At 44.6% G+C, this 15906-nt stretch overlaps 1 protein-coding gene across 1 annotated transcript in view; it reads left to right on the top strand.

The window, feature by feature from the left end:
* PREX1 (phosphatidylinositol-3,4,5-trisphosphate dependent Rac exchange factor 1) overlaps nt 1-15906 on the top strand; it is a 245342-nt gene that overhangs the window by 91119 nt on the left and 138317 nt on the right. Inside the window, exons 2-3 of the mRNA XM_081195969.1 lie at nt 6607-6678; nt 11826-11948. Of these exons, the coding sequence (XP_081052095.1) occupies nt 6607-6678; nt 11826-11948 (195 nt within the window). The remainder of the gene's footprint in view (nt 1-6606; nt 6679-11825; nt 11949-15906) is intronic.

Here is a 15906-nt window from a genome sequence, read left to right on the forward strand (position 1 = left end):
GGAGGATTAAATCAAAGATTTTCTGTAAGCAGGCTAAATTTCAGTTCTAATGCAATACACAGGGGACTGGAGTAGTATTTCTCAAGTGTTTTGAATTTGCTTCAACTTACATACTTTTTTTAGTTCTGTGTATGTTCCGTCATCTATTTTCTTGGTAGATGAGTGTGTATGGATATGGCTTTTCTTTGGACCAATGCCTTGAGCAGAATGGGGGCCCCTTTCAGTGATCCCAGTGATGAGGAGATGGTGATAGTGTTCATTCTAAAATAAGTCTTTTCAGACTCTTGCACAATGGCACAAGCTCTGCGTATTGGAATCTTACCACCCCAAATTTCATTTGACATATGAATTCATTAAGTAGCTTAGGTTCAGCACAAGCACACACCCAATGTGGAAATGATCAGATTGGCCTACCTTATAAGAGTATTGTATTTATTTTTAATGATTTATTTATTGATTAAAGTATTCTGAGGCACTCAAGTTAAGAAACAGTTCCAAGATGGAGCCACAGGCCCTAAAATGAACTCTGCCAATGGAGTTGGTGTAGTTAGTTCCTTCATATTATCTGCAACAGAAGGGAACGTGGGAAGAAAAAAAGAGAGGAAGGATGGAAATGGAAAATGAAAAGCTGCTCTCCTCCTGCCCTGAGCGCAGCGAGCCAGCTGTGCTTAGGCAGTGTAGATAGCTTTCCCATCAAATTCCCCCTCTCCACCACCATTGATAGGGTTGCTTTGGAAATCAAGGGCAGGTAAATACCTTCATCTTAGCACAGCTAAAAAGCTTTTGAACAACTTCAAAATCATAATGACTGCTATGATGCTTGTGAAAAGCCTTAAATGCTTAGGAAATTTTAGATTCCTACTAAGTATTCTTGGTTTTTTTTGCTATGGTACTTAAATTGAGAACACTTTGCCAAGCATTGGAAAAGCTCTTTCAGTGTTTGCTTTCATTTCTCAATCAGTTATTTCTTATTTTCTCTCTGCCCTGCCCCAAAAGGCCATTACTCAAGATTTGCAGTAGTATTTTTCTTGTGCACTGTTACATATTTGACTATGTACGGTATTTTAAAAGCGCATTGCTGTGTCTCATACTGATTCCAGTACTTTCTCTCATTTCTCTCACTTTCACTCTAGTGTGCGATATTTGGTTTTTCTTTTGAGGAGCACTGTTTTATTTTATTTATTTGGGCAAGACCCTGCATTTACCGTATTTTTCGCCCCATAGGACGCACTTTTTCCCCTCCAAAAATGAAGGGGAAATGAGTGTGCGTCCTATGGGGCGAATGCAGGCTTTCGCTGAAGCCTGGAGAGTGAGAGGGGTCGGTGCGCAACGACCCCTCTCGCTCTCCAGGCTTCAGGAAGCTATCCGCAAGCCTGGGAAGACCGGCGCGACTTCCCGCCCGTCTCCCCAGGCTTGCGGATAGCAGCCTGAATCCCGAAGCCTTGGGCATGCTGAACAGCGCACCCCAGGCTTCGGGCAGATATCTGCAAGCCTGTGGAGACCGGCGGGAAGTCACAGCCTGTTCTAGGGGCTGGGGTCCGGGGAAGCTCAGGCTTCCCCGCCCCAGCCCTGTGCCTGGGGGGGGGGGGAAAATAAATTTCCCCCCTTTATTCCCCCCCAAAAAAAACTAGGTGTGCCCTATGGGCCGGTGTGCCCTATGGGGCGAAAAATACAGTATTCTCTGTGTTTCACTGGTGATGTAGTTTGAAGTGCAAGAATGGTGCTCCAGCAGATAGATCCCACTCTATTCATTTTTTTTAATTGCAGAAAAAATGATTATTATGTTTTACAAAACATCGTGTTCTTGACAGCCATGTATTATGCAGGCTGCCCTTAGTCCCCGGATTTTTTGAAGACTCGTCTGAGACTTCTCAGGCATTTACACCTTGTGTAAACATGCATGACATGGGAGAGAGTTAGCTCTGTCTGTGTCAGATGGGAGACTGGCCGTACTTTGGAGCAAGTTGTAATGCACGAGTAAATATTATATTATTACAGGAGTCAGTCAGGTTTTTAAGAAAAACAAACCTCCTTGTTTGCCTTGCAACTGGGGCATACACACAAAAGTGGAGGGGTAGCCAATGTGGTCATGCCCTTCTGTATGCTGGCCGAGGCTGATAGGATTTCTCCAGATTGAGTGAGTCTTATGTATACTTTCATAGTTAACGTAAGAGGAAGACCTACTGTCTTAAGTTTAGAATCAGCCACACACACCACCACTTTTATTAAGTAAGACTTGACTCCAGGCTTCAAGACATGTCTCACCCAAGACAGAGAACTGAGATGCATCAGCCATAGTACAGTGGTACCTTGGTTTGCAAACAGTCTGGTTTGCATACGTTTTGGATTTCAAACATGTCAAACCCGGAAGTGCGTGTCCCGGTTTGCAAACCTTTTTTGGATAACAACCCATATTTTTTTTGATTATGAACAAATTTTTTGGGAGGCCCCATTGGTGAAAACACGCCTTGGTTTTGGTTTACAAACGGAGCTCTGGAACAGATTATGGTTGTAAACTAAGGCACCACCGTACAGTGGTACCTCAGGTTACATACACTTCAGGTTACATATGCTTCACGTTACGGACTCCGCCAACCCAGAAATATTACCTCGGGTTAAGAACTTTGCTTCAGGATGAGAACAGAAATCATGCAGCGGCAGCAGGAGGCTCCATTAGCTAAAGTGGTGCTTCAGGCTAAGAACAGTTTCAGGTTAAGAACGGACCTCCGGAACGAATTAAGTACTTAACCCGAGGTACCACTGTACTGTAATGCATTCCTCGCAGTGGATGCGATGGTGTAGGAAGAAGGCAGTGGAACACACAAATATCCATATCACAATGATTCGCAGGACCTGAATTTATATATATCTATTTGACATCTCTCCCACCTTGCAATTCAGATGGATCCCCACGGTGGCTTTCATTAGAAACACATCAAAGGCCATTGCATGGAGCTGTCCCCTGCCAATGAGTGCTGGTTGTGGTTGCCAGAGCAAAGGCGAGTTTGTTTAGGAACAGGGGTAAGAAACAATGGTTTGGTGCTTCTGTATAGGGACAGCTTCAGAGGAGAAATGCTTACATAACTTGGCACCAGCCCCCTGAATCCCCCCTCAACCCCCTGTATTTTAAAACAATTCAAATGTAATGTGTGTGTGTGTAAAGCTTTTGATTTTCATGCTACTCTTCATCATGTCAAATGTAAAGGTAGCAAAATGTCAAGGGTATATATAGAAAGGACAACGGGATGCAAGAGGGAATAAACCCACAGGACAGGTAGTGTGAGCTCTTTGCAATCCGTAAACAAGTTCTCACGTCAAAACGCAAAAGGCTTAAATTTGATTTACTTGCTGCAAATAAAATTGCTTTTGCAATTGTTGGTTGCACCAAAAACAACTGCACCCAAAACCTTTCCCACATGGGAGTAAATAATCTCTTTTGCCCATACACAATTCCTCTAGGGCCTGGTACAAGTTCTTTGTGTAGGAGTCAATTATACAAAGCAGTTAATGATGACAGACAGAAAAACCTGACACTCCTCCTGTTATGCCTGGATTATTTTAATTGATCCTAGCGGATTTTCTCCTTGATGGGTTTATCTGATTTCATTTTCACTTGCTATCTCTTATCTCCCTTCCCTACAGAGAGAAGAGGAGAGATGTAACATTTCATCTTCTTGGTTTTAGTCCCATAATCACTACATGCTATTTAGGGTTTAATCTTGACATTGCAAACCAGCTTCTCGAATGTCACAGCTGGTCCAATGCCTTTGGCTATTGTTTGTTTGTTCATTATTAACTATCCAGAGCCTAGAAATCTGAAGGGAGACCTAAGCATGACCCGCCTTTTACTGTGTAACTGAAAACAAGAATAGAAGAAACCAATAACCAACACTAGATTTTAAGTAAAAATACCTAAAACTAATTCTCACTGAAATAGTCCGTCACTTAATGTTCTGTCAGCTGGCAGTATTATTAATTTAGTAATGTAGTAGTTTCTGAGTATTCAAGGGGGGGTTCACTGAGTATGAAAAAGCGTGTAAGTTGGTGTGAAAGGAAAATTAAGGGTAGGGGGAGAGAGGGAATTGACACAGTCCCTTAAAAACTTGTAATAAGCATCTTTTGTGGAGAAATAGGTTAACAACAACAACAACAACAACAACAACAACCCTTTTTTCCTTTTAGAAGGGGTGTATCTCAGTGGTGGGACGCAGGTGGCGCTGTGGGTTAAACCACAGAGCCTAGGACTCGCCGATCAGAAGGTCGGTGGTTCAAATCCCGGCGGCGGGGTGAGCGCCCGTTGCTCGGTCCCTGCTCCTGCCAACCTAGCAGTTCGAAAGCACGCCAAAGTGCAAGTAGATAAATAGGTACCACTCCGGCGGGAAGGTAAACGGTGTTTCCATGTGCTGCTCAGGTTCGCCAGAAGCAGCTTAGTCTTGCTGGCCACATGACCCGGAAGCTGTACGCCGGCTCCCTTGGCCAGTAAAGCGAGATGAGCGCCGCAACCCCAGAGTCGGTCACAACTGGACCTAGTGGTCAGGGGTCCCTTTACCTTTTTATCTCAGTGGTAGAAGGACCAAAGTTTAATCCCGGGCATCTCCAGGTATGGCTGGGAGAGAACTCATCCTGAAAATCTGGAGAGCTGCTTCCAGTCAGTGTACTGAGTTAGATGGACCAATGGTCTGACTCGGCATAACGCAGCACCTGGTATTCTTATGTATACACTGATATTTCAGGAGGAAGGTCAAGAAAAAGGGTTCTTTTTCTGCTCCAAACAATGCCATCCCCACTTCTCTATGGGGAAAGAAGTTAAGAGCCTGACTCAGACAGCCATCAGGGAGGAAATCTGCTGGGATCAATTAGAACAGTCCAGGTGTGAAAGGAAGGATCCAGGAGAGGCAGGTTTTTGTTGCTGTCATTGTTATAATTTTCTATAATTGACGCCCACAAAAAGAACTTGACCCAGGCCTTGGAGGAACTATGAACAAGCAAAGGAGAGCCCCCGTAATGTGGATGAATGACAAGAGAAGCCCGTTTCCTTCATGCTCCTCCGCTTGTGAGATTCACAGGAGCATCTGGCTGGCTGCTGCTTTTGAAAAACAGGATGCAGGACTGGATTGGACCGTGGTCTAACCCAGCACTTATTGCAGTCATATGTTCAGAGTGTGTGGATGAACTCATATTAAACAAAGGCACCATTGAAAGTGAAGTGTTTGCGGAGGAGAGACTACAATCAAGTGGCTGTTTATGGGTCATGGGTGTCACCTCTCTAACATCAGGGTAAAACCGGGCGGCAACTGCTTCTTAGCTTCAGTGTGCCTCTATTTCAGGGATGTGCCTCCTCTTTCCCATTCTTGCTTTGTTGAGCCCTTTCGCCCTTCTTCCTTGACACACATCTCTTTACATGATGAGAGCCAGGCATCTCACTTGCCTAATCAAGTCAGAGCAGTTCCATGTCTAGAGGAAGAAATGGGAAACCTTGGAAAGAATAAACAAACAATTGTGTCCTTTGGTGTGCTGATACTAGGTATCTAAGTAAAAAGAGACACGGGCGTTGCTTCTTGCCAGTCGGAACCCGAACAACTTTAAAGAAAAGCGTCCCATTAGTGAAGCAATGCGTGTTTTGATAGTTTTGAGCATGCAACGTGATCTGTCCTTTGTGCCAAGAAGCCTCATATTTGTATCTTGATGGTTAAAGATAAAGGGACCCCTGACCATTAGGTCAAGTCGTGACCGACTCGGGTTGTGGCGCTCATCTCGCTTTATTGGCCGAGGGAGCCGGCGTACAGCTTCTGGGTCATGTGGCCAGCATGACTAAGCTGCTTCTGGCGAACCAGAGCAGCGCACGGAAACGCCGTTTAGCTTCCCGCCGGAGGGGTACCTATTTATCTACTTGCACTTTGACGTGCTTTTGAACTGCTAGGTTGGCAGGAGCAGGGACCGAGCAACGGGAGCTCACCCCGTCAGGGGGATTCAAACCGCCAACATTCTGATTGGCAAATCCTAGGCTCTGTGGTTTAACCCACAGCGCCACCCACGTCCGTAATCTTGATGGTTGGATGCTATTAAGTAATATTAAATATTAAATATTAAATTAATAGCATCTTGATGCTTGGATGCTATTAAAAAACCCAAAAGATAGAAGCCATGGTTGCTGGTGCTCATTATGACAGGTACTGCAGGAATCGGGGAGGTCAAATAGTAAGTGGATTCAAAGCCAATGGCAGGTAAAGCTACCAATTTTGTCCCCATTATCCTCCCTGCTGACTTCTACAAGGGCAACACTGAGAATAAGGGGGAGGAATTGACCACCATATCTATCCCCTGGACTGGGTGTAAGCAGGGCTTTTTTAAAAAGTCAGTACTCGCTGGAACTCGGTTCTGGCACTTTTCAGGTGGGCACCATTGCCATTCTAAGAGAACAAGGGTGAGTTCATGGTGAATTCTGGCACCTCTTTTTCTAGAAAAATAGCACTGGGTATAAGCAGGCAGGCAGGCAGGCAGGTTGGTGGGGGCTGGCTGAGGGCAGACTGAGATTGGTGGGACAGTATCCCATTCACCAGTATCTGTTTGACACTAACCCACTTTCCCCCTTTTTGTTCCCCATAGGCATTTCTCCACCGAATTAGACAGAGTGCTGTGGACAAAGCTGAAAAATACATAACTGAGGACAACATCAAGGTAAGTCTCTCAGAGTACCAATCTCTTTGTGAATGATTTAGAGTATGGCAAGAGGTTGGGTTTGCATACACCTGGTCAGTGAGTTGGTAGCCACTGCTGATGAAAGACTTCCGTGTTATGTTAAATGCACCGGCATTTTTCACCTTTGAAAGATGCAGGTAGAAAGAAACAGGTAATTTTTTTCCTAGCATGGAGACGTAGTTGTTGAAAACTGTTACGTAGTTGTTGAAAACTGGCTGGCTGGCTGGCTGGCTGGATGATGATGATGATGATGATGATGATAATAATAATAATAATAATAATAATAATAATAATGTGTAGCAACCCTAGGCAAACCTTTGCTCCCAGGGACCAATGGGAAGGTCTAACTGGATGCACCTATAGTTGTCAATATTAAATTGGTAGGCAAAGTGTTGGGGTTTCTACTGATGAATGAGCCATTTCTGGATAAATTGATAAAATTATTGGCTTGATCTCAGCCAATTCAAATTGATGTTGATGCTGTTGTGTTCCACGTTAAGGATGCAACGGGATCCAGTTACCCTACCACTATGAGACTCCAACCCTCACCCCCACCTCCTAGTCTGGCATTAAGAAATCGCAATAAGGCAACTTGGAAGGGAGGTCTCTCAGCCCTCCATTTCTTGGTGTGCAGCTCCACATGCCTGGGAAATACAGTCAATGAGCAGGTAGAATGGCTTTTGAAGGAATGCTAATGTGCAGGGGCTTGTGGAGAAGAGTTGAACTCATCTCTGCTTGGATTAAAAACCTGAGCTGGAGAAGAATTTGAGAGGTCATAACACTCGCTCTCCTCTTTGACCAAAAAATTAGAAGCCTGCATTTCCAAGCTGGGAGATGTGAATCCTGACTACATATGTAGCTGTTTGTTTCCTTCTTTTGATCATCAATCCTGTTGTATGCCCCTTCTGACCATATGCTTCGAAGCATACATAAGCGCAGTCCTGCAGGTGCAGGACAAGAGCCCATTGAGTTAAGCATGCTGTTCTCACAGTGGCCAACCAGATGCCTGTGGGAAGCCCTCAAGTCAGACATGAGTGTACCAGCACTCTTCCCACCTGCTCTTTCCAGCAACTTGCATAAGGCTTCTGATTGTGGAGATGGAACACAGCCATCATGGCTAGCTGGTAGCCACTGCTAGCATTATTCTCCATGTATTTGCCCTCTTTTAAAGCCATCCAAGTTGGTGGCCACCATTGCCTCCTGTCGGAGTAAGTTCTATTGTGCTTTGTTTTGTTTATCTTGAATCTTCTAGCATTCAGGTTCATGAGTTCTAGTGCTACAAGAGAGGGAGGAAAACTATCCTCTTTCTCTGTGCCCTCCCCTGGAGTCCTACTCACTAGGGAGCAGGATAAAGGATCCGGGGGAAATGGAGGGGAGAACTGCAGCAAAATTCAGTGTGCATAATTTAAAGGCACACACAGACTCTCTTGGGATTTCAACCCTAGATGCTGCTATTTGCTTATGTTGCTGTTTTTCTCAGCAGCCAGTGAAGTTCATGCTTGCTTCCTCTCCTGGAGAGAGGAGCTGTGCATGCCATTGATGGCTCTTTCGCTAGGGTCAGATCTGGGTCGGGTGGGCAACATTTTTCTTGCAGGCCTCATTCAGCTGCCTGGAGAACAAGCAAAGCTTCATCAGGTGAAGCTTTTCTTCCTGGTCTGCAGATGCAGCAGATGATAAAATGCTAATGGATATTATTTCCATTGCTTTTATTCCAAATGATTTATCACCTCCAAAGGTGCTAAATATATCTGTCACCGCAATCACATATTACATCAGCTCATTTTCTGTTTGCTACTGATTGAATGCAATTTTTGCCTGAAGCTTCTTTGTGGGTGCAGAGTGATGCTTTTGGTTTATCCCTTTGCCGAAGCACAGGGAGGATTTAAGAAGCTCTTGTAAAAATAAAGGGTCTTTATCACTACTTGGTCATTGAAGCAAGAGGCTAACCTTGGCAATTCCATACAAGGTTATCAAGGCCCTCTCCCCACTCCTTTGGCCAGTGCTTCAATTGCAAAAGGTTTTGCAAGGAGGGGCAGATCTACTGGGAGGCAGAGTGAGGATCCTCCTCAGGTGACACCTGCTGGGGGGCTCTTAGATACCTCTGTACTCCTAGCTAGCCTGTTGACCTCAAGTGAAGTAGAAGATGCTGTCCCTTTGCCAGTGTTGAAATAATAATCAGCTACCAGTCCAGTTGACTTCTGTATGTAGAATGGGACAGTGTTGTTGTCTTGACTTTTGTCTCAGGTGGCAAAATGTCTTGGGCTGGCCCTTTTGGCAAATGCAACTTCTCTTCTCCCAGTTGCCCTTTCCTACATCTTTTTTCCAGGTCTGTAATATCTTCTTTGAAGTGAATCAAAGTACACTGTACTCCTTAAATATCCCCGCATCATAGACTCATCAAATGGATTTATGAAACTTGCTGTTTCAATCCCCTTTCTTCATCATATCTAACACTACATTTGGCTCCATCCCCTTGCTCTTTGGCCGATGAAAAATATTGCTATTTCTTTTTTCATTACTGACATTTTCAGTGAGCTCTGCTTTGCGACCACAAGATTTGCTTCCCCAGTTTTCATAACCAATTTCAAAACTGTCGAAGTCAGAATTCTTTGTTCTTTGTAATGACTTTGTACATATTTACTATTGAATCTGCCATTCTGTATCTAGTTTATCCTTTTGAAACATCAAGTTTAGATAGCTTTACAAGGAGACTATACTTTCCCTCTCCATTTATTTATTATGGGTGAGATTCAAGTAAGTTGTTGCATGCATAGAACGAGGTCCACTCAGGCAGCAGGACTGTCCACCTCTCTCCTCCCCTTGTGCCCCCTAAATTTGCTCTGGAGGGTTTGGGGAACAACCAGGACAGGTTTATTTCTTTATTTCATAAAATTTCTATAGTGCTTGATGGAACCCTCACCCCTCAAAGTGGTTTAAAAAGCAGTGTAGGGGGTGACCAGGGAGAGAAAAGCGGGAAGTCCTGCATGAGGACTTTCATGCGTGCATACCTGCACTTGGCACTACATTGAATTCCACACTACATTTTTAGGTCAATGCACATAGGTCCCCATTTTGTTGTCAGAAGAGTCCTCTAAGGTAGCTTTAAGGCTGTAAGATGGCTATTGGTTCAAGATCACACAGTGAACTTCACAACTGAGCAGAGATTTGAAAGTGCATCTCTCTGCTCCTCGTTCAGTTTCTAAACGCACAAGTTCTCACATTCTTGGGGGATAAGTCCATCAGTGAGTGTTACCCATGATCACTAAATGGAACCTCAGTGTTCAGAGGCAGTGTATCTCTTAATAGCAGAAATAGTGTGGGGCTGTTACTCTTGTGCCCTGCTTGTGACCTACATATGACTGTTCACTCTTTGACACAGGATGTTTGATTAGGTAGATCATTGGCCAGTAGGACTTTTATTGCGCCCTAATGCTCTTATGATTAACATGGACAGAACTGAGAGTGCTGAATGGGTTTGATGATGGAGGAACATCTCAACGTGTTGGATCTTTTCCTGCTCCCAGAGGTCTATAAATGTGGTCGCTTGCCAGACAGAACATAGCCTTTTGAAATAGGCAACCAAACACTATATTCTGTCTTCTGCCTTGGTTATTTCATAATCTGAAACTGAAACAAGCGAACAAAATGTTTAGTGCAGATCTCTGCTGCCCAGCAGTTACAATTCTAATGACATAAAGGATGACAAATTAGATTTCCCTAGGGCAATCAGAACAGGTTTTAACTCCTCATTAAAACCACCCTGGTAAACACAAAGCCATCTCTGGCTCTGAGACAGCTGGCTGGATTGAGGATCACCTTCAGCAGGAAGCAAGCAGCTGAGGATAAGACAGAAGGCAGTGCGTGCCAGACAGATAATTAAGGCCCATCAGAACCCATTAACATAGCTGACCTCTGCTCTGTGGCCCAGTACATGCTGAGAAGGGGATTGCAGATATTACAAACAGTAGCATTAGAGAGGACAGTTGCTCAAATCATGCATCCTGCTAAACCATGCTTAAGGAAGCTGAATTGACAAAAGGTTGTTTGCGATCAGGTGGCAACCCCTGATTCAGATGATGGGATGAAATGGATTTGCAAACCGTGGTTTATTGCTAACTTTAGTTTGTTGGGATGTCTGCATTGAGAGGCAACCATGATTTCACCTCCAGAGCCACTGTAGCATGAAGAAGGGGGTGCATTTTTGAATTTATGAATGCTGTAAGGATAAATAACAAAAGCAGAAAAAAAATGCTCCAAGCCATGGTTTGCCAGCTTTACATGTGGAAACTCAAAACCATGGTTTGTTTTACCAAGAAGTCTAGCTCATAGCTCTGCTTGCCTTTTAAGTTTGAAAATTGATGTCTCATTTCCTCCCATGTCTCAGTGGCTTTTTGTGGGGGGTCGGGATCAGGTCAGGAGGTCTAGATAAACTCCAGAATAGTGGACAGGAGGAGGAGAGTGGTATAGTTCTGTCTGGCAAGCTGCAATACTTGCTCAGAATGAAATGTTTGTCATAGTGTGACATTGAATTACATCCTGTGCATTTGTTTAAAAGATTTGTGTGCTACTTTTTCAGGGAAGATAAACAGCAACTTAGAAACAACAAAACACGCAAACAACCATAATAAAGCATAAGAGAACAGATGAAATATCAGGCTATGCTTTGCAAGGGCACCTGACAAAGGGCTTCTGAGTATGATCTCAGCTGCTGGGCAGGTGATTATGGGGACAAGTGATTTTTCAAGTAACCTGAGTCCAGACAGTTAAGAGTTTTAAGGTCTGTGACTCCACTCAGATGCCACACTGAACAATGAACCATAGCTATCACAAACCATGGTTTTTAGATCCGCTGCAAACTATGGTTTCTGTTTGTGGTTTGCTGATCAGTCACAATCCATAATTTGTCAATTCAGCATTTGTGCTAACTCATAGTTAAATAGGTACAGTTTAGTGTGTTGCCTCAACTGGGCTTGTATATCATCATCATCATCATCATCATCACCACCACCACCACCAAATAGTAAGGATAATAAAGATAGTTTGGGATGGATAGATCAGAATAATATTTTAAGACCCTATCATGTTTCTCATTAGCTATTATTAATGGATACTCCTTTATGTTGCAGATTTTATTTTCCAACATAGAAGATATACTTGATGTTCACAAGGACTTCCTGACGGCTCTGGAATATTGTTTGCATCCAGAACCTCAGTCTCAGCATGAACTGGGAGAAGTTTTCTTAAAATTTGTGAGTATGAGCTAAAATGCTTATTTGCAAATGTATCATTTTGATAAGGTACTTTCTCATGTCTTCTTCTTCTTCTTCTTCTTCTTCTTCTTCTTCTTCTTCTTCTTACTCCCACACACACACCCACACCACACTCACAGGGGTTCAAAGCAAATGACCAAAGAGGGAAAACTCTAGTTTCTTTTAAAATTGGATCTCTCTGGCCCTAGGGGATTTAGTCTACTTTCCCCCCAGACTGTCTTTCATCCCAGAGATGCTTCTTAACCCCAAAGCATTTTGCGATAAATTCAAAGAAATCTGTTGGTAAAATCACACATTAAGAAGCAGCCCTGCCAGACAGAAACATAAATAAATTGGCAAGCATATTTCCCATTGTTCAAGACATTCTGCAGGATGCTCTTTCTGAACAATTATAAAGCACAATCCAGTTGATAAGATTGAGATTGCATTAAATATTGCATGCCCTTGATGGCCATGTATAATGCAACAGATGTGTAAATTGTGCAGGCCATTTTAAGGCAGCAGGCTTGTGTGGCCACCATAGACTCCCACTGCATTGAGCTGCCCACATGTAAGTAGGATTGTTGTATCCGCTCACATGTGATCCTGTAATTCCTCCAGCCTGTTTGGAAATATGGCAACATGTGAAGTGGCCCTAAATCAATGGGGGAGAATTTCCCGAATAAGAAAAATTCCGTTTTTAGATAGCTACGGTTAGTGACCATGATACACTTGGTAAGTGCAGGTTCAGATTTCCAGGGGTAGCACCTGCAATTATGTAACTGATAATTTCCTCATCCAGCGAAGGAACCTCAATGTCATCCAGAGAGGAAATTAAACACTTCAGGCACCGGGTAATTTGAAAGCATAGCTTTCATACTTGTGGCTCTTATGCATGAAGGGCAGCTGGGAAAGTCTTGATGAAAACCCTCTGGCGTGTATATAATTATTGAATACATTGAGCCGAGTTTTGCCAGGAGATGTCATGGTTTAAATTTAACCTCTAACAATGCTGCCAAAGTCACAGAGCTGCAATCACAATCGACAAATCGACATTGGGTCCTGTCGCCCCAGTGTCACCTCTTCTCAAATGGAAAGAGTTCAGTGATGCTGAAGGATGATATTTAAAAAACCAGTTTCCCGGTGCCCTACTCATAAGTATACCCGGAAGATGTGCATAGGGCAAGTGTCTGGAGTTCTGGGACTTGACTGTGCTGAGACCGGGACTTAGCAGGTTCAGCCCCACCTAACATGGCCAATGATCAGGGATTAAGCTGTAGTTTTAACAGCGCCTGCAGGTTGTGTATTGCCCACCCCTGGTCTAAAGAGTTATTTGGGGTTAACGTAAGACGAGTCCCATTGGTTCAGACCAAAGCTTTCTAGTCATGGTTCTTCTTCTTGTTCTCATAGTCATAAGAAGAGCTAGACGTTGCCCTTGAGGATGGGTCCTTAGCTAGGCTGAGATTGAACCTGCATTTGATAATGCTCATAAGGAGAGTCCTACTGGATCAGGCCACTGGCCCATCTAGTCTAGCATCCTGTTCTCACAGTGGCTGCCCAGATGCCTGGGGGAAACCTGGAAGCAGGACCCAAGCGCACAAGAGCACCCTTCCCTCCTGTGGTTTCCAGACACTAGTATCCAGAATTATACTACCTCCAACTGATGGGAGGGCATTCCACAGAGCGGGTGCTGCTACCAAGAATGTCCCTGATCCCCCTCTCCACCTGTAGTTGAATATTATTCAGCAATATTTTAGGCTGCAGAAGGTCGGCGGTTCGAATCCCCACGACGGAGTGAGCTCCCGTTGCTTGGTCCCTGCTCCTGCCAACCAAGCAGATCGAAAGCAAGGTCAAAGTGCAAGTAGATAAATAGGTACTGCTCCGGCAGGAAGGTAAACGGCGTTTCCGTGCGCTGCTCTGGTTTGCTAGAAGTGGCTTAGTCATTCTGGCCACATGACCCGGAAGCTGTACGCCGGCTCCCTCGGCCAATAAAGCGAGATGAGCGCTGCAACCCCAGAGTCGGCCATGACTGGACCTAATGGTCAGGGGTCCCTTTACCTTTACCTTTATGCCTAGGTAAGCGTAGCTGGCATTGCAGTCTTACTCATCAGTAAAGCTGCTGACATACACTTCTTAATAAACTGCCAATTCTGTAAATAGCTTTGGTCAAGGTAGCTCCCCCCTTTTTTTTTTACTATTCTCAGAAATGAAACCTTCAGCCTCTATACATACAAAAGCAGCCCTCTTGCCGCTGAACTGTTGTCTCTCCCTATACTTCATGAAGTGGTATTTTAAGAACAAAAACTGTCCTGTTCTGTTGCGTCACCCCCCGCCCCAAAGCCATACAGTTTCCTGCATCTGGTCACCAGGATCCTTTGCCTTTATACTGCTGCAACCTTCTGCTCAAATTTGCCTGAAACTGAATAAGCAGCTGCAATTCCAGATGTGTAGTGTAGCAAAGGATAAGACCCGAGAGCCTGTTGCTTTCCAGCTTCTTTCCTTAATCTTTTTGTGGCTGATACTTTTATTTCCCCTGGTGGTTGTGATTGGATGGAGAAACAATGTTAAATAATGATAAATGAAGAGGCAAAAACAAATGTGTAATTAGATTATACTAAATAGAATCTTTAGGGACAACAAAAGCATCCCTTTTTAAGTGGCCTCCAGTGCTGCTTATCTGGATCCTGCCTTGTTCTTTGTAGACAGCGGATCCCTTCCATTTGGTAACAGGAAAGGAATTCACGGTTCATGGAATGTATGATCTTCTAATGAAATTGATTGGCAGTCGTTTCGGGACAGACAAAAGAAAGTACTACGTCAGGCAGCCACGTAGTTTACTTTCAGAATTTGCTGCCTCAAGGCGCAATGATGTCTGCTGCCTTTAAAGGGGATTTGACAAATTCATGAAAGATCAGTTTGTAATGTCCAGATTCAGAGACGGCATACTTCTGATGGGGACTGACTGCAGCGGAAGTTGACTCCTTTTATGGGTTCCTGGGTGCCATCTGGCTGCCTTGAAACACCATGTTGCGCTAGTCCAGGGATGGGAAAGCTGTGTGGACCTTTGTATGTTGGATTCCAACTCCCATCGGCCCCAGCCAGCATGACTAATGATGATGGGAGCCGTCGGACCACATGTAGAGGGCCGCAAATTACCCATCCCTGGATTAACTGCTCAGGACTGCAATACCTCAAAGGCCGCCTCTCCCCATATAAACTCTCCCCAGTGAGGCTCACCTGGCACCTTCATTATATATCTTTAGGCACCAGGCGGAAATGTTCCTCTTCAACCAGGCCTTTGGCTGTTGGTCTTTTAAATGTGCTTGTGGGAGGGGCGGTATTGTTTTGTTGCTTCTGCTTTAGCTATTTGCGCTTCTATCTTTTATTTTCATTGGGGGACGGGGTGGGCTGGTGTGGAGGACTCCCTGGTCCTGAATGGGGCAACTGTGCCCCTGAAGGACCAGGTGTGCAGCCTGGGAGTCATTTTGGACTCACAGCTGTCCATGGAGGCGCAGGTCAATTCTGTGTCCAGGGCGGCTGTCTACCAGCTCCATCTGGTACGCAGGCTGAGACCCTACTTGCCCGCAGACTGTCTTGCCAGAGTGGTGCATGCTCTAGTTATCTCCTGCTTGGACTACTGCAATGCGCTCTACGTGGGGCTACCTTTGAAGGTGACCTGGAAACTGCAATTAATCCAGAATGCAGCAGCTAGACTGGTGACTGGGAGTGGCTGCTGGGACCACATAACACCGGTCCTGAGAGATCTGCATTGACTACCAGTACATTTCCAAGCACAATTCAAAGTGTTGGTGCTGACCTTTAAAGCCCTAAACGGCCTCGGTCCTGTATACCTGAAGGAGCGTCTCCACCCCCATCATTCAGCCTGGACACTGAGATCCGGTGCTGAGGGCCTTCTGGCGGTTCCCTCATTGCGTGAAGTGAGGTTACAGGGAACCAG

This window comes from Podarcis bocagei, assembly GCF_964188305.1.
Source record: "Podarcis bocagei genome assembly, chromosome: 5".
In the NCBI taxonomy this organism is placed as follows: Eukaryota; Metazoa; Chordata; class Lepidosauria; order Squamata; family Lacertidae; genus Podarcis; species Podarcis bocagei.